Source organism: Athene cunicularia (genome assembly GCF_003259725.1).
Source record: "Athene cunicularia isolate RWA chromosome 3 unlocalized genomic scaffold, athCun1 chr3_part1, whole genome shotgun sequence".
In the NCBI taxonomy this organism is placed as follows: domain Eukaryota; kingdom Metazoa; phylum Chordata; class Aves; order Strigiformes; family Strigidae; genus Athene; species Athene cunicularia.
In genome coordinates, this window is record NW_020799097.1 from 113,614,948 (window position 1) to 113,639,695 (window position 24,748).

A 24,748-nucleotide genomic window follows, 5' to 3' on the forward strand; every position below is an offset into this window, starting at 1 on the left:
GCACTTATTCTCAAAATCCAGTACCGTGCCATTTATGCCATGATTAGGCAAGAGGCAGTTGTGTAACAAGTGCTGTTGGCACAGTGGGACACCACCACAAATGCTGACAAAGTGGATTTGATGAACATGTCCTACCAACACACACCTTCCCAACTGATCTGCATGACCCACACTAATTAACACCGAAAGGCAACTTCAGTTTACTTCCTCTAAACAAGCTTTCCTAGATGTTAACAATAAGTTACCAATTACAATAGTATTACAGGAAGCTCCATTACTTCAGTCTCAAAACCACACATCTACATTCCTCTCAGAGTTATCAGAACCCAATCAAACATCAGAACACTAAATCCAGTCATCTACATGAGTCTAAAGCACTGATATAACCAAACCCTCTCACATTCCCAGACATTAATACCAAGCAACATGTCACTTACTGCAAAATCCAATCCAATTGTTTCATACTGCCTATGGATTTTTTCTGCTAGGTCATCAAAGAGTCTAACTATGGATGGTTTTTCCAAGGACATGGCTTTGCTAAGCCCAGAAGAAACAATTGCTGGCCACGTCTGTGCAATGCAATCCCAGTCATGAAGATTTGCCAAACAGACTCCACTGTGATTTCCAAGAAGACAATATAAGGCACCCTGTGAAATGAAAGATACAGTTTTCAAGATGTTAAGCATTGTTCATATGGAAGTGATATCTATCTACATAAGCATGCACCCACACAGAATAAAAATCAATCTTCACATTTCTGTAACATGAAAATGTACCATAAGCTTTCAGCTATGCAGCCTCATTATCAACATACTGAAGATTTTCACAGAATCCATTTCATGCTAAAGAAGCTTTTTAATGAAACTGGAAGTCCTGCCAATTAATTTACCCACAGAACAACTGACTGATTTCTGAATTCCATTATAAAGGAGATGATTCAACAGCCTTTCTGTGAACTTACTGATGTTTGGGCTGCAGGCAAACCATTCACCTGTTAACTAAGCCCAGACCCGAAATGATACTGACTGAAGAGGACCTGGATAGGAACAACTGGGCAGGACACACCACACTGGTCAGTGTAACAGGTCACTGTGTGAGAAGCTGACAGGAGTTACTTGCAGTGAAACTAAGGGGGGGCTGGATATCACAGGTGACCAAGTGGGAGTTATGTCATAAAAGGCCAAATTTCACAGGCAATTGGAAGAGAGTCTCAGGGAACTTTTGGAGAGCTGAGTCTTACAAGAACAGCAGTGCCTAGGTAATATCAGTACTATCATACAGGCTAAGCCTGTCTGGTAGCACTATCAGAAATACCAAGTTCAGGTATGGTAGCAAAACTGGGACTTATCAGGAAAAATTAACTCAGTGGGGGTTACTTATATGGGAGGAGACAGGGATGGAGAAAGGAAGTTACAAGGACAGCAGAATAAAACAATAACCAGTGAACCAGAAAAGGACTAATAAGATATGCAAACAGTGTAATCACATGGTGTCTGACATTTTGTATTGGGCAGCTGGAGCGGGATAAGCCAGAACTGGTTTTGTGACCCTACAATAGGAGTTCAACGTGCCCGTGGGGTCAGGAAGACTGAGGGGGGTGCAGAGAAAGGAGCACAGCACAGAGGAAGGAGGAGGAGGGGAGCGTGATGCTTTCCAAACCCTGGATGGACAGCCTGCAGCCTGGCATCACTGTTTCAGCACCAGTTCCAGGCCTGGCAGCAGCAGCAGTTATCCACCATTGCATAGCCAAACCCACCTGATTTAGTCTAACTTCTGTGGGAAATCAACTTTTCTGTCTAGTCCATACTATTTTGTTATACTGCTACAGTTGACAGAACTGCTTAATGAGTTTTACAATCTTGGACTATAGCTTCTCAATTTCCATTTCATAATTAAAAAATAGGCATTAACATACATTTTTGTAATATGTGAACACACAATGAAACGAGGAACATGTATCAACACAAAGTGTCTCTTGACAACTGATCTAACCCAAGCAACTCCTTACATTACTCATGCATAAACTATATGACACAACAACATCACACTGATAAACAAGCCAATCCACCATTAAAAATCCTCCTGTATAAACACTTTCAGAAGACAAACAAGAAACAAAGTTTGTGAGACAATACTTTAAATTGCTTTTGAGTGACATCTTGCCGGTCTGGACGCAAAAACTCCAAAACCAAGGGAATGATATCTCTGCAGCAAAAATTGTATGTTCCCAGAGCTGTGAAGAATGCTTGTTGAGCTTTACTTCTGACCTGTGGGAAAAAGAGACATTACTAGAAAGTCTTCTGAAGTAAAAATATACCACACCAAAGTAACACCCAAAACCAGGACACATCCTTACCCATTTCAGTTACTTACGCACAGAGTTTACATGATGTTATTTGTGCACAGAAACAAAATTTGTAAGATTTTGTCAATAGCATATTTCCCCTCACCCCTGCTCACAGCTTTTTATAAAACCCTACTTCTGTGCTTGACAATTTACTTGACAACAGCTACATAGTTAAAGAAAATTCTCCATGTTGCTAAAACCAGTCAATGTGTTTCCAAGGTCAATTCAAAAGCAAACAGCTACAAGATAACAGATACAGTTAGCAGAATTCTGAAGAGCCTGTAGACATTGTGCCTGGATCTGAATTTATTATATACACACAGCTCCCACCAGGCAAAGAGTTCAGAACCCAACTATGAGCATACTTGTTCTGGGTATGTTAGACCTAGGATGCCATCAGAGCCACTTGCAAATGTAGACTTAGCATTCCAAATAGTGTCATGAATTCAGTTCACATCCCTCAAAAAATTTAATATTTGTAACCTAAGTGGGCTGCCTCTCCACACAGTTAAGTTCTTTATTTGACGAAGGGGCTTAAAGCAAAAACTATGCTAAAATTGGCAATTTCAGAATAACAGAAACAACAGAAACAAAATAAGTAAATATTTCATATTACCATGTAATTAAACTGAAAAGCAAAGATCTTGAAAATGTAATTTGAAGGGATCAATAAAAAACTCCATATATTCCAATTTAAAAGGGGCTGTTCCTTACCTGACCATATGAACTTGTGGACAAACACAAAAGATCTCTGATCATCTCCTGGTGGGAAGTTTTATACTCACAGCCTTCCATCGTTAGTGTTCTCAGCTAAATCACAGAGAAAACACAAGTAACAGGACAGATTGGGTTTACACTTCACACATGTAAAAGAAACACTAGTGCAAGATTATTGCATCTTTTGCTAAATGACATCATAACAAATCAGCTTTTCAAGTAGTTAGTGAGTATTTAAGAGAAAGTACTACCTCATGCTGCAACATAACTCTGTCGATCAACAAAGCTCTGATATGCTGTTTCTTTCCTTGAAGCTGCAAACAAAAACATAATTGGGTTTAGATTTTAGTCATACTAGCAATTTGTACTGACTGAATTCCCCACATACTTGTTTGCCTGTGTCTAGAAGAAAACATCACGTAGATATTTTTCTTGACAGACAACCTTGATTTTTTTGCCCCCCCCCCAGTTAAATTTTTTTATTTGCCTACTACTCTGTAAACAAAAGGAAGCTCTGGTCACAGAAATGTCTCAATTAACAAGGACCAGAATGGAGCAAGATGCCAAACCTCAGATGGGTCCAAGGATGTATGCAAACTGAGGGCTACTACAATACAGAAATGCTGAGATGACCAAATAAAGGTACAGAAGCACTGCAAAACAGTATTCTTACCAAGGAATTAGATCTCAAAGTTACAAAAACTGATTGGGACAATAATGAAAGTAAGAGCAAAGCCTTTTGGAAGATTAGGAACTACTGTGATCCCTCACCTAAGCTTTACAAACGAAAAAACACCCACTGACCCTGTTCTCCATTGATTTTTTCACCAGATTAAAGCTTTTCCATCGTGAATCAAACTCATGTTTGTGAGACCCCTGGAACTGTAAAACATCGCTAATGATCTGTAGAAATAAAAAGATGACAAGGAGTGATTATTGTGCAAAACAAGTAATTTTGTCACAAGTATTACCAATTATGTGTACCTTTATTATTAGAAATAAAGACTTGGTATCATCTTCTGAATTATCAAGTATATAGCCTGCAATCGAAGGAAAAAGAATTTATTATGAGAGAGGAAAACAACATTTAAAATTTAAAAAAATCAGTTCTACAAAGTTAAAATTTAAAGATTTATAGGCAAAGGAAATCAAACAAGTTCTCATTTATAAAGTTATACTTAAAAGCACAACACAACAGGTTTTTTAGAGAGGAGCAGTTCAACTTACGCAGCAGTTTCCTTGTAACCTTTGCAATTGTTTCTCGATAATTCTCTCTTGATAAATCTATAAAAAAATTAAACAGTTTCTCTTTATTATAAAACAGCATAAAAAGCAATTTGTAGATAAATAAACGAGTGGAAAGCCAGAGCAGGCTATTCAGAAATGGCCAGAGGGACTATTATAAAAATAACCACCTTGTTATATCCCAGGACTCCGCTCCCATGGGACCTTCTTTTGTTTATGGAGGCAACAGTGGTTTTTACAGGTACATAACCTTCTTTGTCTGCCTGGACAGCTGGCTGCACTCCTAACCACTGATTGAGGCAGATTATTTAGCATATGAAAATTGAGTAACACATTAAGCAGGATAAAAAAGTCAATAGAATAGAGGTTTTAGATATCAGGTGATTAAGGCAGCAAAAGACTGAGGACTTATTCCCCTTCAATACATGGAGGGGAAGAGACATTCATTATCTGAACAGGAAAATGCAGAAGAACTATCAATGAGACAGTAAGTCTCCTATGAAAGTTTTGAACCAGAAACATTTTAATCGCTGTAGAAGACCACTAGATAAACTCCCATTCTCTAATATATGGCCACAAACTCACCACTGTCAAAACTACTGGCCTTGATTTCTACAAGTAGCACTAAAGCACCTAAAACCATTTAGTAGTCCCTTAAGCAGTCACTGTGTGCCTCAGATCCTTATTTAAGTAGCCCATCTTCATTTGAAAGATGGTGAAGAACACACACAAAGCCTGAAAACCACAGGGATTTTTTTCTAATGGAGCTGCCAGAGCCTTTGGCAGGTACTGCCTTGGCTCCTTCAGTCTGTCACTGCAGTCCTGAGGTGATAGGTGCTGCTTCTGCACCTCCCATCTGTGTGGAGGCACAAGGGCCCAAACCCCTCTGAGCTCCCCTTCCCAGCACATTACTGCAGCAGATGTGCACCTGCAATACCAAAGCTGAAGGTCTAACAGGGGCTATGCAACAACTGCTGCATTGGCCAAAAAATACCATTTTGTATCAAGAGAAGAATCACAACAATGATCTCAAACAGATCATACTGTTCTCACAGCACACACGCCCACAAAGAGAGTTGTAACAATGCTGTCCGAACAGAACTGGGATCTACTCACCATATTCAACACCAGTGTACAGTTTTGTCTCTTCCAAAGACACCAGACTTGGGACCCTGCACAAAACAAACCAAGTATTATTACACATGATGAAAATAATTGCCTGTGTGAATTTTGTTGACACATCATTGATACTAACAAGTTCAATTTCATGCCAGTAGCAGCAAAGATGTTTGCATTGCCTGACAGTATGCCTCAGTTCTAACATCTGTAAATCAACCACAGCCATGGTCAGAGAGATTGTCAGACACAAGTACACCCTAAGGACACCACCTTGAAAGCAGAAGCTGGATTTCTCACTCAGCAGAACCTTATCAGTTCTGTTAAATAGCCAGAGATTTGGTCTCACAATCAAACCTATGAACACACTGATCAAAACAAGCGTGGCTCCGATTCATCTTAGTCTAGGTAGGAGAGGTGAATCTGACTGCTGAAGCAGAAGCCTGTCCTGACAGGCTGATGAACCTTTTCTGACTTTGGGCCCTTCTTTATAAAGTAACATAGTCATTATGTACACAAGTCCTACTTACTGCTATATGAAGTTCACTATTAATAGCCATACCTAAAAATAAAGCCATGCTTCTTTCAGGATTTGGGTCAAACTTACCTAACCAAAATATTTTTTTAAAATTGAGCTCATAGTCTTTGTGGATTTGCTTTTACATAACCATGCAAAAAAATGCAGACTCAGGTGCCACACACCAATGAATTGCGAAGACATAAAAACATATGCTACATACACTCGGCATTTTTTGTGGTGGGTTTTTTTTTTTTGGTCATATGTTTTTGTTGGTTTTGGTTTTTAAACCTACAATATCACCTCCTAAAACATTAAGGTAGACAAATTTGGGCTTTCAAGGACAAAATACACCAGTGTATTATATTAAATAAATAGGATCAGCAAGTAATCCCTATTAAAATAATCTTCACATGAAGTTATATTGACAGTACAGAGCAAACAAACTTAAGTGAAGCAACATGTGTCTACTCCTATTACAAATGCCAAATAACAGCAGAAAACACTATAGATTCTATATTAGAGCATGCATTTTGAGATAATAAAATAAACTTTCAGATTTCAGGAAAAGGCAGGCTTCTGTCAGAACCAGAAATAAGGATCATGTTTCTCCTGTGAAAGTGAACACATCAAAACAATTACTGTGCTGATGAAGGAAAAAACCAACACCTTACAATCAAAAATTAGGTAAACTGACTTCACAACACCTGTAGCGGTCACATCTGCAACACCTAAAGTCAGACTGAAGTATCTTTTTGTTAATTTAGACATCAAAAAGTGAGGTCTTAATTTCATTTTCCTCCTTGTAGCAGTATGTTAAACTTGGAAATAAACCCTTCCAAAAGTCTTCCCACTTCCCCCTCAAGAGCCAGCACTGGCCTATGTGCTTAAGGTACAGCATGGCAACTAATACTATCTCCAAAGTATCCAACATCAATCCAGTACTTTGCTCCTGAATCAATAAGTAAGTTATTATGGCCTCACACACTTGCTCATTTAGAATCATCTACATGGTTGAGTTTGAGAGCGTTTGCTATTGTTCATCCAAGATCAGATCTTCCCAGTTAGGAAAATGCAGTGAGGGGATATTTTTGCAATTAACATCTGGGAGGAGAAAAAAAGTTAACTCTCCCACCCGAAATATTATTGTTTCTTAAATCAAGAACGTAACAGATAAATCCAACAATCTCAAGCTGAGATTGAGCAAATACTACTACTTTTTTTGTACAGTATGCTGGATATATTGATAGGTAAATAACCTCATAGCCGTAAATTTTTCTCCAGTATTTTAATGTATTTTTATCCCTAAACAGTTTCCCCTGATCACAATACACAAATTAAGTTCACATACGGCTTTCCTACCTATGAGGCAAGGAGTGCAATCTCTCAGTTTTCCCTCAGGCAGGCTACAGAAAGATCCAAATCTTCCCACTGCTTTTCCATTCCCAGCACAAGGCATTCGGCTGTTCTTTGCCAGCTCCCTAAGTTCTGAACCAAATCTCCAGAATGAAAAACAATGGAAAAAGAACCCTGAAAGCTCTCTCTACACCTCAGGTTCCTGAGCAAACCAGGAGTACAACTCAGTACATAGCACCCAGTAATCAAGAACTACCCTGGTGTAGTCAACACTCATCATGACATTACCCCACAAGCAGAACCATTTACTTCCACAAGGCTACCAAGAGGATGAAAATAAGTTCAAAATGCAACACAGTTGTACAGTTGGCCCACAAACTAAGACCCATGCTGGTGATATTCAGCATTACAAGCAGCTGCCACTGAGCCAGAGAAAACTGTAAGTGTTTTACTTTGGACACACAAAGGGAAGAGGCAATATTTTTCTTAACTTCAGTCAATGCTGACAGCAAGACTCTCCCAACAGTGCTTCGTGCAGTGTATAAATACTACTGGGCTTCACTCTGTATCAACAGTTTTCAACAGAAATGACCAAGAAATCTTATGAACAAAGAGTATCCAAAATGATAGCTGGAACACAAAACCCAATTAAGCAGAACTTTGAAGAATTCATTCCCTTACTTGCCACAGCACAAAAACTAAAACATCTTTCCTTGAGAAAAATTGATGCACTATGTTTTTCAACTTGCAGACATTTGACAGAGCACTTTAGTCAAGTCTCTGTGCACATATTCCTCAGTATCTAAAGTACAGTTCAGCAGTGAGATACAGCTTTTTGTAAACAAGTAACTTTTAGCATCACTCCACTGAAACAATTGCAGAGGAAGTTTTTTGCCAATTGCAAGGAAAGCACGTGCTATGTTGAGGCCTAGATCAAGGGCTGCATCCACCTATTTTGACAGAAGAGATTAAGAGACAACAGTGGGAAGGTGAACAAGGAAAAACAGGGTTACTCACCGTGGAGGAGTAACTGTTTCCTTTTCTGTGTGCAGGTCCCCCAGCAGAGCTGGGAAGTTTCCTGGAGATGCCAAGAGAGGTTAGCTAGCCCTGCCCCTCAGCATATGACATCACATCCTCACACATTTCAAAGTGGTCTTATCCTTGACCCGCAGTCTCAACACCTTCAGCCAAAGGACATTAAGAAAGCTCCTACCAGCATCTGTAGCAAGGATAGAACAATCCTGCATCCTAACTAACCAAGCTGTATTCTTACATAGAGGGAAGCAAAAAATGGATGTTCTCTCAGTAACCCTGGTTTTGCTTCCCTAACCCAGCTGCTTGGGGTCACCTTGTTAAGAAGTAGGCTGGAAAGAAGCCAAGCCAACAGGAACCCAGTGGAACATCAGTGAAAGGCTTCTCCAACCTGAGAGGTTTATACCATCTGCATTTGAAATCATCTTTCTTCGCACACTATGAGAGTCATTGTAAAACAAGGACATGGGTATCACTTACAGTGGCCCCTTGAGTAAAGGGGTACACAGACTGTGTGCACAGAAGCCTTACACATACCTGCACACATCCCATGGGGCACAGTGACCAGTATGTCGTGTTTCTGCAGGCACAGAATAAGCTGTGTATTCATTTTACCGCAACTCTGACAGGATTATTCACCATACCTCTGACTCTGTGGCTTTGAACACTAATTCACCCACAAAAAGCTACTGCTGTCATAAAGGGTTGCTCCTCAACACCCCTGGCAGCCTCAACTTTTTTTTCCTCTTCCCCTCGTAACTATCTGTTTTATATTTCAAAAAAGAGTAATTCACAGCACAGACCTGAAATCAGTGGCATCTCTACTAAAGATAAATAATGCTATGTGGAGTAATAGTATAAATACTCAGCACTGAGTCATGAAATAGCTTTCTATTAATGCTATGTGGAGTAATAGTATAAATACTCAGCACTGAGTCATGAAATAGCTTTTTATTAATTTGTTATGCATGGTACTTCAGAAGACTATTAATTCACAAAAAAGATGTAGTTTAAATTCCTTGCTACTTACAGACTAAAAAATAAAAAGTCAACACAAAGTGACATGTATTAAAGTTATATTTCCTACTAAAATTTATTATTTTCAGTTCTGACAAGTTTCCATTATGCAGTTTGTTTTGCATGGACTGTGCACAAATCTCTGCTGAACTGTCTACCTAAACACCTGCTCATGTATGACACATCCACAGCAACACCAGTCATTTAAAACTGATGAGCTACAATGGGATTTTCAGAAGGATATTATGTCATTCATGTAAAACACACATGGGAATTTTACTCCCAAAATTGAAAAGGAAAAAACAGAATTCACAAGGTACACATAAGAACTGCTTAGTGTCAGAAAAAGTTGGAATGTTTTGAAACCTGAACTATTTATGCTCAAGTTCACTAAACAAAGAAATCCCTCTTCCAGCACTTCACAACAGCTGTGCTGATAGGTACACACAGAAAGTATACTTCTGGGTACACCCAAGCCTACCCAAGTCAAATGTTGGTCAATTGAACAAAGAGTTTTCTGTACATGTATCACTTCTCAGTTCAGAGACTCTCAGTCATCAAAAGATAAAAAAAGGAGTATGAGACACTCATGTATCAACCTGAAAACATCAAGCTAGACTGACAGGAGATTCGAGGTGACTCATGCCAGTGTACCCAGTTGTAGGTAAACAAAGTTCTGAAATCTTTACCAGAACCAGGATTTATTAAACCATGAAAATAAGGGTACAATTTGATTCTGTCTAACAAGAACATGCCAGACCAATGCCGGGGATTTTTATTCAATTTCAACTTTATCAAACAATAATGTAAAAAACAAACAAACAAACAACAACAACAACAAACCCACAAACAACAAAAAAACCCCAAACCAGAAGCACTTGGTATATTAACTGTTCAAGAAGCAAATCTATTTTCAAAAGCTAATAAACTGCTGAGTCGCAAACCACATACTCTTAACAAGGAACAATTGAGAGACATTTTGCAGTTATTGGGTACTTCCAGGTGCTTGACACTGAGGAACACAAAAAAACCTTGTAAAAATCCATAGAAATGGATCAAGGGACTTGTTCAAAACTTTTCAAGATGAAAAGTTTCTCTAAGTGAACCGTGCAACAGACTTTCAAACCTTTCCATAAAATGCTGATGAACTGTAATAGCCTGTCTATAATGAAATTTAACAGAATCCTGAGTTAAAAATATTCCTACAGTAAAACACAGTAGTCTGCACATTAGTGGAAAGGCCTTATATTTGCAACAGCTCTATTTTCCTACTGTAGAAATAATTTCCAAAGAATTGTAGTAACAACAAAACACCAAGCAGGACACCATTACCATGTTAGTGGAAGACTGGTCTCATGCATTCATGTCTGTAATTTACTTGAAATCAGAAAGATTCAGAACTTCCATTCAAATGCACTCATTTTCTTCTCCCAAAACAATAACAACTCTCATTATACTCTTATCCCTCTAGAGGACCAGCATGTTTACATAATACTGTAATTTAAAATTCATCCATCCAAACAACCCGAAGCCTCTTATCTAGTGCCTGGGAAGTTGATGCAACAGGACAGGTCAGTTATGAGAAGTAATAGTGAAATAAGCATTTGGCCACCTTGTGACATCTGCGACATACAGCCAATACGGAATTTTCATAATTAGTTTTTCCTTTTATTTAAGCAAAAAAACCCTACTGCCTCCCTCAGTCAAGTCATCTTGCTTTGTACTACTCACTATTATGACCAAATCATTTTGGTAAATGATCAAATCAGGTACCACTGCCTCACAATTACAGCCTGCTCCTAACCAAGAAAGCAGCTTTACTCCTTTATTCCTGCCACTGCCTTCCCCTGCCCATCACCCAAGCGAGATCACAAACAGATCCCAAAAACAATGGCTGCAGAGATGTAGGTAGCTTTCAGTTGTGACACAGAAAAATGAGTCCCAATCATCTGGGGAAAGAAGCATCATGGTGAGAGGAGCAGCCTGCAAACAGAGAGAGTTCACAGTGCTAAGCTGTCACATCCAGCTCTCCATCCCGCCACACACACAGTTTTCCAGCTCATTCCAGCCACATAGTCCTTTTGCTGAGGTTCAAATTGCCCAGCTCCAAGCTCTCCCCCATCTAGGTGGCTCTCCCTTTGTTCTAGAGGCTAGAGGATTGTAACAGAACAAATACTCATCATCTTCCCCGCCAAGACTTCTCAGGTATCCTTAACAATCACATTGAAGGGAAAGCTCACAGTGACACCCCCTCAGCTCTACTGTACAGCCAGCACAAACAGTCATGCTGCACCACCACTGCAGTTACCAGCTGCAGTTCACTGGAGTAAAGTGGCACAGGAGACGTCTGACAATACATCTCATGTGCCAGGTTTGGGGTTTTTTTTTTTAATTCTACATGTATACTTGTAACTTAAACTTATCAAGCCAGTTATAAATACCTGCATTCACAAACATTCCTATAGTGCCATTTTAGGACCGGGAATATCATCAGCACTGCTGGTAAGTACTAACTGTGAGTACACAGCTCTTAAAACAAGGGTGTTCTGGCTAACAGACTTCATTATTTAGAATGTAAGCCCTTCTCTTTGAAATATCAGTGCTTTATGTGCATTCCCACTGTATATCATGGGAACAGACTTGGGAATATCAAAACTGCACCCCCAGAAACTCACAATAAAGTAACTACTAAAATCAAACTTTTTTTCTGTTTTAATAGCAAGTTCATCAGAAGAGACATCCTACATTCAAACTAGATATAGTTTTATGGACATATGAAATAGAAAACAGTGTTTACAGGAAGCTGTATCATACCCCTTTTTAAAATCAAAATATATCACTCCCATTACAAATATTGCAGTTATTTCTCAGGGAAGGAAGTGGAGGGAGTAAGGCAGTGGAAAGGACACCTTTCTCCTCTGTACAACGCCCTCCTGTGACCCTTGCTTACATACACTAACCCATATCAATAGAAAGCACATTTCAGAAGCAGCACCACTAGAATGACCACCGCCTGTTCTGGAGGGATGAACTCTGCCTCATCTCCCAGGATGCCAAACTCATAGTGATCGTTATAACTGTTATTGCTAAGCTGAATAAACTGACAGGGATCTAACATACATTTGGTGTCAAGTGCAACAGGATCTCCTTAAGTCCACTTTACTAGTCCAAAATACAATCCTCTGTGCACAAATGCACTCAGCTTCCCTCAGATTGTCTCCTTCATTAAAAATTCATGTTCCATTTGTAATCATGAAAATCATACAAAGAATAAGAACTAAAGCTTGCTTAAACAAAATGCATTCAACATGGGAGGGCAAATTCTGGTGTCCTGTGTAAAGTCACTGAAAAGGTAATTTACATTAGGTCTGTTTTTCAAAAGTCTTAACGCAAACAAAGTTTGGATGTCTGCTCACAGTGGGCAGAAGATGTTTCAGCAATATCTGTAAAGTCTGTTCAAAACCAGACAATAGTGGATTCTGAAGCTCTCCAGATATTTAGTAGAATTAACTACTGAGTTCCAAAATTCCAATTATTTGAGAGAAGTATGATTTGATTTCTTGAGTAACAACATGAGAGAATGCTGGAATCATGTAAGTGGTCTATATTTAATAAGGCAGCACAGATAACCAACAGAATGAAGCAAGTCTTCCATAAAGTATACAAGCAATTTAAAGCTGATTAGAGGCTAATGTCCTCAACTGGTACATGGCCAGTTTACAGACCTTGCCCAGCAATATAAATTTGATTCTGAATTCCCACACCAAAACAAAATCCAAGACAGTCAACACAAACACCTTTTAACACCAGCTGCAATTTACTCTCCACAGGTGATGAGTGTCTGTCTTCTACCAAATAGAGCTTCAGTTACTGACAGTCAGAGAGCCTAGACAAAGGTGCAAAAACTGCTTACTCTTATGAAGGTGTTCCTTCATCGATTAACAGATTACCATAGCTACAACAGGTTTTGTTTTTTTGTAGGTTTGGTTTTTTTTTTTGCGGTGTTAAACATTTTTTGGGCCAAAACAGCCTTGTATTTTGAAGTTCAAGGCATTCAAGAAGAAAAAAATCCTTCTCCTTTGAAGAACCAACACCAGAAACTCTGTCCTTGAACCCATGAGCCAAACAAATTGCAAGCATGTAGTGCTTGCTGCCTAACAGATGCCAGGGCAGAATCCAGACTGCACCACCAAGCCATGCTGACATGCTCCCACATTCTCCCACTACGGACCAGCAGCACATCACTGGTACAGGAACAGTTGATGCCTCCTGAAAGGGGTTGGAGTCCTTATCTTAGAAGGCAGTGATAATCATCCCGAATGCCCTGCAATGCCTCTTTAACCCAAAGATTACTTCCCTGGATTTCTTACACCATGGTAAAAGCTGGCCTCCACAAACTTCTCCAGTTTAACAACTGTTCTAACATATACTCAAGAGGAGCCTCTCTCACTGTACGAGCAGCTCACAGACACTAGGCACACAAAGTAAAAATCTGAGAATGTATCAATGCTCTTTTGCATATCTAGTAGCAGGCATTTGGGCAAAAAAAGTCCTCAACAATAACTTCATAGTTACCAAACACAGAGTGCAGCCACAAGCTTAACTGAAACCCCCCATATTTTAAACATAATATATAACAAATACTGAGATCTAACTTGTAATTGCCTCTAACATCACTCTTCCAACATACTTTCTCAAAGAAGTCCAAACTAAAGCAGCAATCCTATCTATCAGAAAAATACTCTGTTTTAAAGCCTGAACTGCTGTAATCAAACAGAAAGTTCCTATTACTTCCAAAATTGAAGTTTTCCTCAAGCGTTTTTCTTCATGTTCTACTGTTTGCTAGCACCAGGGGCCAGGTTCTGCTGTGACATCACTCACAGGGGTTTGAGCATGCAAACAGGGCTTACCGATTTTGATTTAAGACAACAGTCAGCAAGAAGTTCAGTTCAGAACACTTATGATTTCACTAATGTTCCTGCCACCCTGAAGGAGTAAGCTGGCAATGCACTGTGGGTTGAGGGCTTCATTTAGAGGAGGGGAAACACACGAGTAAAAGCCTAGCTTCCACTTCCTTTACACAAAGTACATCAGAAATGCAGTACTATCACCTACCTTTTTTTAAAGATTTTCAGTCTGGCATGAAAACACTTACGTAACCTTCTTCCATGTTTTCAGTACTCAAGTGTTTCTCTAAGTCACTACCACAAATTTCTGAATCTTTATACTAATACAAAAGTTCCTTAAAAACAGCCACTAGCAGCAGTTGAGTGATAACAGCAATAAAAAAAGCACTGAAAAACCAGCATGAAGTAGTAAACCTGACAAGAATACTTGTGATATAAAAAGTAAATTCTACTTACAGATGAGCCACCCTTTCTCCTTTCAGAGGAGGCAGAACGTTCCCAGAACCAATCAAGCAGTTATGCACTATAGCAAGACACTGCTGCACATCATCTCTTAAAGAAAGAAGAAAACCTGATTACTTATATGTTAAATGCTTAATAATATAAAATATGACAAACCATGTCTTTTTTTTGTGAAGTTTTCTAAAAGCTTTTTCGTTTAACCATATCAGTTGTAAGCACAAGAGGGAGCACTACAGAAATCAATCTGTACTTTTTTAATCCAACCCAATTCTACTACACAACTCCAACATACAACTTCCTTTCCTGAAAAACTTGTTTTGGACACTTTATATTCTGAAACTGTCAAGATAACCTCAGTAGGAGATTAACTAGTCTCAAAACAAAGAGCTTCACTCCCAAAAATTGTTTTGAAGACTTTTATCTAAACCTCAGATAAAACCCCCTGAAAGAACTCCTCACCTCAAGGCTACAAGTCCCTCCTACCACGAGTAGGATGAAGGAATACTCTTCTTGAGAGGATATTTACAGTCTGAAGACAAATTATAATGCCCAGTGATTGACTTCTTTCTGTGTTACCTTAGAGAATTAAGGAATTCTTTTTAAAGCTATCTCATCTGAAGTAGTAGCCTTTAGTATATAGTTACAAATTTTGCCCTTTGTTCTCGTCTTTGTCACATGCAGTTCTGATTTGTAAAATAACTCATTTCAACCCTCAAGAAGTTCCTTAACTGAATAGCTCTTAGTGCTCATGCTCCACTTACCAACTCTAAATAGGTATGTTCAAAGGCTGTTAGAATTTTTCATTTTATCTTTTGTAACAGAAAAGTCTTGCTCTGAACCTCCTCATCAAAACCATTTGATTTCCAATTATTACTTAGTGGAACAGTGGAAGAAAAAGGTTTACAAGTATTCCAGCTCCAGGAATAGTGCAATCCACAGCAACAGCAGGCTCATCTAGCTTCCCATTTATTTGCATCTGTTACTCCCTCATCAACTAATGGCATTCTCTACTCTTAAAGCTTTGCTCTCTTGCCTTCCAACTTAATTTTCAATTAATGCACTTGGTTGTGTTCTATGAAATCACCAGCATTTATTTGTTAGGTAGCACAGGGAAGTGTTAACCAAATCAAAGTCCAATGCTGTTATAAATTAACAGCTTGACATACAAGGTGTCAAAGAGAAAAGAAAAAACAAACATACAAACAAATAAACCAAAGACTTAAGCAGAAAGCACAGCCTTTCTTCTTTTAATCTAAATAAACTTTCTGACTGCAGTTGGTAGCATTGCTTTGTCAAGCATATATTGCCTTTTTCATCTTAAAATCTGTGGGGCCTTGATCAAATAGAACAATGTTTACAAGTGTGATACCCTACACCCCGTTTCCTGTGGGGCTGCACTTTACAGCAGGAGGTAGAACGTCACATTCTACAAACACCCACTGAGTATATATAACTTCAAGGACACCAAGGTTTAAACACGCGAAATACAAGAACGTTCAAGATTTAATGCTTGTAAATAGCTTGAGCTATTTGATACTTGTGAATGCTTTAGCCAATACTAAACTCATGATCATCCTGTGTGTACTGAAGTGTCCTTATGAAGCCAGGGCTTCACACTGAGTTTAACAAGATTGGGCAATAGTACTCTTGCCTCCATTCCATTAGTTATGCCACTGACTCTGCATTACCTCCTCAGTTTCAACATTGCCACTTTTTGCAGGGACACACTATGTACTCCATCTGTTTACTCCTAGGAAGGAAGTGGCAAGAGGCACAACTCCAGGCCCAATCCATTCTGTGTTCCACCTCATTGCTTAGGAACAGAAATAGTTTTGCCAAAACAACAAGGCAAGAGGCTAAAACAAGAGCTTTTTTATTGCTGACGACAGTTAAGTGGAAATATAATTTGTGGCATGTATTTAAAAAAATTTTTTAAAATCCAACATAAACTCTTATTTTTTAAAAAAAGCATTTCTTCTGCTCAAAATAACATTATCCATTTAATGAAACACACTTCAAGCTACCTGTACTCTTAAGAGGTAAAAATCTTGAAAATCTGGGAATATCATTGAAGATAGTGTAACATTTTATTATTTTACTCCTAGATTTTTGCAGTGCCAGTATGATTGGTAGCAACTTGAGTGGATGAGTGCCCCTGCTCCATAGCACATATCACCACTCACCTGGACATCTCCAGCTCTCCAATTGCATAGTGCTCTAGTCTGGTGAGCTCAGGCTGAAGAAAAGTATCCAGCAAATAAAAAGCAAAGTTTATTTCCTCAGATGAAGGAACATGCCACTGGATGTCCAAGTTCCACAGGTCACCTGGTTTACCCCAGTCCTATAGTAAATAGAGACGTTTCTTATTACTCCAACTATGAAACCAAGAGTCTTTTGGAAAAAAAAAAGCATTTAGTATTACTAAAGAAGACCACACACATGAATTAGCTACTGGTGTAAAGCAGTTAGCCTGATAAATCCAGGCAAAAAACCCAACACCACAATAAAACCAAATAGAAATCTTAAATCTACTATAATGTCTACAAGTGCCTGGAAAATAACCCATACCTGAAAGGACCAAAAGGAAAATTACTGTACTGGTCTCACTGAAATAGGACTTAATTACTCCTTTGGCTGGACACAAATTCAGAAATACTCTTAAGCACAACTCAGATTTTTTATACTCTATGGAGAACATAAAAAAAAATCTAGCCCATTTAATAATATTTCTTTTCAGTTTTGAACCACAATCAGGAACTTAATACTTTCATTTTACAAATAACAAAAGAAAGCTAAAGTTGAAGTTGGAATTTCTATACAATACTGGGTCATCCCATAACAAAGATACCTTTGGATATTCTGGTCTACAAAGAGCTCATACTTGCTATAGAATTAACACCACTCCAGTATTTGGAAAAGTCAGTGCTTATTACTAGCTCATGTTTAAACATGAAGTCCATGCCTAGGACTATAGATAGACCTTTGCCATCTTCACTTTCCATTTCCTGTCTTTGTCCAGTTTTACATGGTAATTTAGTATTTCCAAACTTCACCATCTGTTCCTGTGGACTGGACAAAAAACTACAGCTATAGTAACAGCTACTACTACTAACTACTACTCACTCAGTGTAGCCTGCTATTACCTCTCTTCCTAGGAAGAGCAGGCTAGTCATCTGTAAACATTACTTGAGAAAGTGCCAGAACTGTAGTTTTATACTGGTGCATGATAGTAAGTGTGTAACAACCTCAAGCTATTAATGGCAATCAAGAGCTGATACACAGTTTCTCAAGTAGCCACTGATGTATGGAACAGCAAATTAACTGAGAACTTTTTCATTTTCAGAGAAGGAATTTAAAAAACCCCTTTGTTTTTGTGTTAGGGCATTTAAGTAGGATTTTTTGTTTGCTTTTAAATAAGTACCTGACCGAAATGGATATTCCCATCAGTTTATAAAACTGTACTAGCTTTCAGTAACAAGCATTAGGTTATGTGAAGCTGTAAAGTTATGTGAAATAACAATTTTCAGCACAAAACAGTTTTATAGTCAAATAGGCCAGCTGAAAACTGCTGCACTGTTCATCTCTAATACTTACCAATTGACCTCAGTTTTAACAGCAGACTAGCATATGACTTTTGACACTTAAGTCATTTTTACTATTTCCACTTTTACTTTCAATTTCCCTCAACCTCAGCGTAGAATCATTGTTGATTTGTTACTCTGCCTACCTGTAAAACACCAATTGTTTTGCACTAGTGTACTCATTTTCCCACACACTCACCATTACTTCTTACATCTGACAACCACGATTATATGAGGGGGGACAAGGAAAGGTTGTAGCTCTCATCCACAAAAGCAGATGAGACTGTCCCAGTGCAAAAACACTTCCTGTGAGTGGATGCTTAGGTTCAAATGAACACCAAAATTGTCCTGTTAAACTTGAAACTTCACTGTTTATGCCAATGCACTTAATAATGGTTGGGTCTCAGATGCAGCACAATGCCCCAACAGTAGCAGGCACTCTCCCTATGCATTATCTTCTTGCAGTCATTAAGTCGTAAAACACAGGTCACAAAACACCAGTATGTCAGGCTATAAAGCTAATCACAACAGTCAGGAATAATTTTTTGCTGTCAATATCATTTTAAGTAACTTGTAATTTGCTACATGGTTCAAAGCATCTTTCAATTACACTTTCCATTGCTGCTACCTATGTTCAGATATCTAATAAAAACAAGTAATAAGTATATGATTGATTTTTTAAAAAGTCAAATCCTCTAATCCTAAATAAATGAAAATCCTTGCCTTGATAGGAAAGTATTCAGAAAGAGGCTTGTCAAAGCCACCTGGCACACTGCAGTACTCTGTGGGGTAGATAAGTGTAGCAGAACGAAGAAGATGGTGCAGTAGGTTACAAGACAGAATGTAACCCTGCTTACAGGTTAAATGTAGGGTTCGCTGCAGTATCTTCCCAAGCTGCTCCCTGTACGGTAGCAACTTCTTTCCATCCACTCGAGTGATCTGATAGGAAAGACAAGCATTCCAAAGGTAAACACCACTGACTTGGGTCCCAAGCAGTAAAGAGAGGATGACACTGCTCAACCGAGCCTCCACCAAGTTTCATTCTGCACATCTCACTGAATTCCAATTCAAGACTGAACTTGCACATGGACTTCCACTTCTACTGATAGTGGAAGAGTTTAGGGAACACATAACAACTGTGATACACATTGCTTTTTGACCCCCTTCAAAATTTTCTAGCACTACTCATATACATTTTAAAATTAATTTTTAAAGGTTTATCTTTAGTAAAAGCACCTTATGTTTTACCCTGTACTGTTCCCTCTTCTTTCTTTATCCCTCAATAATTGTGTTGAATGATTTATTTTATTCCACATACACACTGTATGTTTATTTTCTTCCATCAGCAGCCACTTATGTCCCATTCAGTTAGCTAAGAAGTTAAGCAGTGTCATTCATTTGATATTTACTCTCTTTTAATAGAAGTTTATTTTCTTTTTCTTTCAAGGGCATTAAAGAGGATTCAATGATATACATGCATGGGACGAACAGTTTTTGCAATACCTCTGACAAAAGCTGAAGATTCCAAAGTAGCTCCTTATCTAGTTCTTCATCATGTAATACATCATCATCTAGAGGAACAAGTGATAAGCACTGCTGTGACAATACTGCAGACAACTTCTCCAAACAGGCAAAATCATCAGATGCTTCCATGCCCAAAGTTTACTTCCAACCCTTCTACTGCAACCTTCCAATTCACATCATACCCATGTCCAATGGGAAGTTACCTCAGCCCATTTAACATCTTGAATGCTTTGAGAGTGTGAGGAATGCCTGGAGACATTTTAAACAGCCACATTTTTCAAGAAGCATCCTCCTGAAGCTTGATAGATTTCTATTTTCAAATTACACATGAATAGTTGCTGGTTTGTTTTTTAGACAAAATAACGGACAGAATTCATTTTCCTTCATTGAAATGAAGTTGTGGAAAACATACAGGAGTTTTAAAGATTATTTTCATGTTTAACAAAATTCAACTCAAAACAAAGGAAGTAACACTAGAAGTCTTAAAAACTTACTGACTGTGAGGTGAGTTATAACATTGCAGCAATGTGGCACAAAGAGCTTCAAGGATTCCTCAGGGCGACACTGGAAACAGGATCAGAAACAGCCCATTTGAAGAAAAGATGGAACTCTACACACATGGATAAAAATCTTCTGACAACATTATTGAAAAGGAGAGGATAATAGATTTTATCTCAACTCCAATTCAGCCCCGAGTCATCCTGACTTCCTGATTTTAAAACATGCAAGAAAACCTCAAATTCACCATAAATGCAAGAAAAAGACTTTGTGAATTAACCTCCTGAAATATCACTAGATGTAACCATCCAATTTTAGAAGACATAATATTAAGAACCACCTGACATGAAAAAGATCTTGCATAATAAAAACACATTGGTATTATTGTTTTTTTTTTTCTCTTTCAAACTAAAGATCAAGCAAAGTCAAGAGTATTTCCTCTCACTTTTACTGCAGCTCGGCACATATCAGCAACCATGCGACCAGCAACTCTTGTCTCAAATATATTTGAAACAGCAAAGTTGAAAACCTTCTCCAAGGCAACCTAGAAATTAGTACAAAAATACAGAGGTTACTTCTTTTTAAAAAAACAAAACAGGTATCGTGTTTGGTGCTACACAGAAGGCAGCATCTGTATGTAATATTGTATTCTTTTAAAATAGAAGCTTGCAACTGTGATTTCACATTAAAGAAATCAGAATAGAGACACAGAGAATGCAGTTCTGCAGAATGCTTAAAGGTGAGAAAAATTTAACTATCATCACAATTGAAGCTGACAGTACCATGGAATATAGATTGAAAATGTACGTGAATAGTAACTGCTCAGGAAGAATCCAAAAATATTATCATTACACGTGACTTGCACCCCCTGCAACACCTCTGTCTAACTGTACAACTACTGCCTTGAGTAGAATAACAAAGGCTGCTACATAAATAGCAATAACAGAAGGTTTGTCCAAATAGTTTTGATTTGCAAGTTTTAACTTTTTTCTTCTTATTTATTGCAACACTCACAGTAACACACTGTAACTGGAAAATATGTAAGTGTCCATTATCATTACTATTACTCCATTACAGGAAGGTCTACATTTCCCTACTCTTGAGGGTTTAAAAGCAAAACACAGGGTGCTATAACTGCTGATATAATGGGACACTGCCTTCAGCTGGAGATTGTAGAGACTTCTAAAATATTCACTTAGGAAAGAAAGAGAAGGGCAGATAAATCTTGTTGACTAAGGTAAGCTTGAGGTACTTCTGAGAAACCACACAGAAAGAGATATTTCCTTGAGTAGAGTCACAGTCCTCTGAAAACTATACTATTTCACATGCAAATGATGTAAAGCCAGAACATCCCTTAGTTAACAAAGAAATGGGGAATTAACTATCAACTATTTAAGTAGCCAGCATAATTTAAAGAAGTTAATTACCATCCAATGCCTTGCAAGGCAAACTGAATCATGTACAGTGTAGATTGCATGCCACGAACAACTAACAACCAGGAAAAAGACAAATACTTAATGACAACAAAGAACAAACTTAGGACTTAGATTCACCAAAAGATGCCAGACAAAATCCTACCAAAGCACCCAGTGCAATGTTTCAAAAGGTACAAAACCTGGCACCTCCGAATACATCCATCATGTGATGTGAACTGATTAAGCATTAACAGCAAAAGACATGAAAAATCACAGCCTAAAATGGTCAAGCGATAAAATAAGCTGTTAGAATGATTTCTCCTATGAGAGCATTAAGAACTTTAGGGCTCTCTACTGATGTACACGAAGTTGTAAAGCAAACTGACACCAAGTCCTAAACTTCCCCCTCAACCCTTTCAGTGGTTGAACATGCAAGTTCTCACCAGGACAATGAAGGAAGGACAGAAGAATCTGAACGCCACCAGTCTTTGGCAACAGAAAATTGTCTCAAAGTTAGATGGAAAGCCCATGTTCCACATACCTTAAAGATATCCCTTGAGCACTGAGTCAGGATTGTACTGAACGTAGAAGAGAGGCCTAATTCCACCAGACTCTCTAGATGAGTCATTTTCTCTGTTTCTGTCTCCTCTCTGGTTTGTTCTAGAGTGCTGCTCTCGATAAGTCCGAAGCATCTTCACAAATACAGTAAGTACAAAGTTAGCAAGAGGAACTCAATAGTTGAATTCAGTCCTCCATGCCAAGCTTTGACCCACCCTTAACTTACCTATCCATGAACTGCAGTACAAAATCCTCAAATTCAGCAGTTGCAGAGCACAACTCTCTTTCCACCTATAGTGTTCCAATGTAAAAGAAGCACAAGAGTTTGGCTTTTCTTAAGGTAACATAACATGAACTTCATTTCCTACATTAACTGCTTCAAAAACACTCCCAATTTCTAAGTGATACAGACTACAGCGTATTTCCCATTAAAGTCTGTATAGTCTCCAGTACACTAGATGAAACAATTATTAAATTTTCTTGACACCACCCTGTCCAATTTCCTGGCCTGGATGTTTAGCCAAATCACCTCTCAGGATGGAATGAGATCTGACCCCGTGGATACAACCTCTGGCCTCACTACCCAGCCTCCCTTCCAGCACTGAGTGCCAGCTGTGGGGGCAGACTTGGCTCTGCTGACAGATTTACATCAAACATTCAGGTCCTTGAGTGCCGGAGCCCTGGTGCAATGACATGAACCTTCTCCCAGGAGCTGAGCGTTCAGAACCTGAGACACCTGTAGCTAGGAGCTGTTCTCTGAGCAACAAGACTCATCCAGCACTGGATGAGGACTTTCCCTAGCAGGTGTAAGTGTCAGTTTGTGCAGGGTCAGACATAGCCTCTCCAGCTCTGCTTCCACACTTCTACGGAAAGCAGAAGCAAAAGCCTAGTGAGAAGCAGAGAAACAAACAAACTCCTTCCCACTCTCTCCTGTGTTTTTTGCAACGTGAAAATGAAAACCACAAAGTATTAGAACAATGCTGGGGAAATGGAGTGCCAAGAGCTGTGACACCAGAGGTGTGTACTACCAGCCCTCCCAAGGAGCACACGGAGAGGGGACCATGTTTAACAACAAAGGGGCAGCACAGGGCAAAACGCACAAGAGAAAGGTGAGGCTCACTGTCAAGCGGTGCTACTATCTCTTGGCTGCAAGAGATCTGAAGGGAACGCAACAGAATCTTAATCAGAAAAGCAAAGCATGACTGCAAGAACACTTTAAAGAGGAGCAAGGGTTTTGAAATCATTTCCCATAGGAGAAAAACAGCCCTGAAAAGTTAGAGTCCATTAGTTCCTTGAAAAATAAACAGTTTTAGGTTTGTTTTGGGTTTTTGTAGATTTTTGTTGGTTTTGTTTGGTGTTTTGGTGGTTTTGTTTTTTTCTTGTTTTAAACTCATGCAAACTTTTCAACAACAGGAGGCCAAATGCCTTCCAGAGCCTCCCAAACAATCAACTAGTTGCCTTTACCTCTCTCTAAGCTGGACTAGTTTTAAACTGGAAATTATGTATATACACATTACAACAAATTGACCTGCTTTTTTTTGTTTTTCTTTGTTACCTTAATGTTTTATGGTGACAGGAAGTTTCAAAATTTCAATGCTAACAAAGCTACTATTTTATTACTGTCTGAAAAATTGAGATGGCAAAGGGACTTCTGGAGACCCTGTAGTCCAACCTCCCTCTGCTCAAAGCAGGGAAAGCTCAAATTATAATACACAGGGCCTCGTGCAGTAAATTTTGACATAAAAATCTTAAACTGTTTGAATTGAACATTATCTCTACAACAACCTGTCACTAAGCAGCAATGCTAAGAATCCACAGCCAATTTACATGCTGATGTCAGCTCTCCCACATGGACCAGTGGCGAACACGAGACACATCTTTGGGGTTTTTTTCCATTTTTGTTTAACAGAGATTTACATGTACAAAAGTAGCACACCTGTTACAGTTCTACAGGATTACTACACTGCTAGAAATTAAATTGCAAACTAGGTTATAGGTTGGGGTTTTTTTTATAAGTGCACAGCACTCTTACCTCTGAAAGATCATCTCTTTCTTGCAATACAGATGAACAATCTACTAAAGGCACCAAAGTAGAAAATGTTGCAATGAACTGGAATGTAATCTGTTGAGAGTCGATAACAGCTCTTTAATAATTGTTACTGTATTCCACACATGAAAAGGCTTTTGCAGTTAGAGTATGGGAGCTAAAGCAAATAATTACATTAAAAAAACTACAGGGCCTAGTCCTTCCACCCCGAAAATGTGCGGTGTCCGATGTAATATTTACAACTGTGTAAAACCCTCTGCATTTTCTGAGTTAAGAAACACTTACTTTGTGCCGAAATTGCAAGTTACAAAAAATCCTATAATGCTTACATTGTTTGAACAGTCAATTAGTAAGAACTCCTGAAGAAGTAGGCTTTTAGGACCTAATTTAATGAAAACCTAGTGATAAA

The 24,748-nt window shown here is 38.6% G+C and overlaps 1 protein-coding gene across 1 annotated transcript in view; it reads right to left on the minus strand.

Annotated features, from left to right (window-relative positions):
• The window catches only part of PSME4 (proteasome activator subunit 4), a 61,225-nt gene that overhangs the window by 20,292 nt on the left and 16,185 nt on the right, over positions 1–24,748 (minus strand). Inside the window, exons 11-27 of the mRNA XM_026845248.1 lie at positions 24,325–24,414; positions 22,519–22,583; positions 22,276–22,426; positions 20,765–20,863; positions 20,316–20,385; positions 19,801–19,868; positions 19,021–19,236; positions 16,900–17,057; positions 14,711–14,806; positions 5,426–5,481; positions 4,292–4,348; positions 4,049–4,104; positions 3,869–3,967; positions 3,316–3,378; positions 3,062–3,157; positions 2,136–2,267; positions 438–647 (exon numbers count right to left, since the gene is read on the minus strand). Of these exons, the coding sequence (XP_026701049.1) occupies positions 438–647; positions 2,136–2,267; positions 3,062–3,157; positions 3,316–3,378; positions 3,869–3,967; positions 4,049–4,104; positions 4,292–4,348; positions 5,426–5,481; positions 14,711–14,806; positions 16,900–17,057; positions 19,021–19,236; positions 19,801–19,868; positions 20,316–20,385; positions 20,765–20,863; positions 22,276–22,426; positions 22,519–22,583; positions 24,325–24,414 (1,782 nt within the window). The remainder of the gene's footprint in view (positions 1–437; positions 648–2,135; positions 2,268–3,061; positions 3,158–3,315; positions 3,379–3,868; positions 3,968–4,048; positions 4,105–4,291; positions 4,349–5,425; positions 5,482–14,710; positions 14,807–16,899; positions 17,058–19,020; positions 19,237–19,800; positions 19,869–20,315; positions 20,386–20,764; positions 20,864–22,275; positions 22,427–22,518; positions 22,584–24,324; positions 24,415–24,748) is intronic.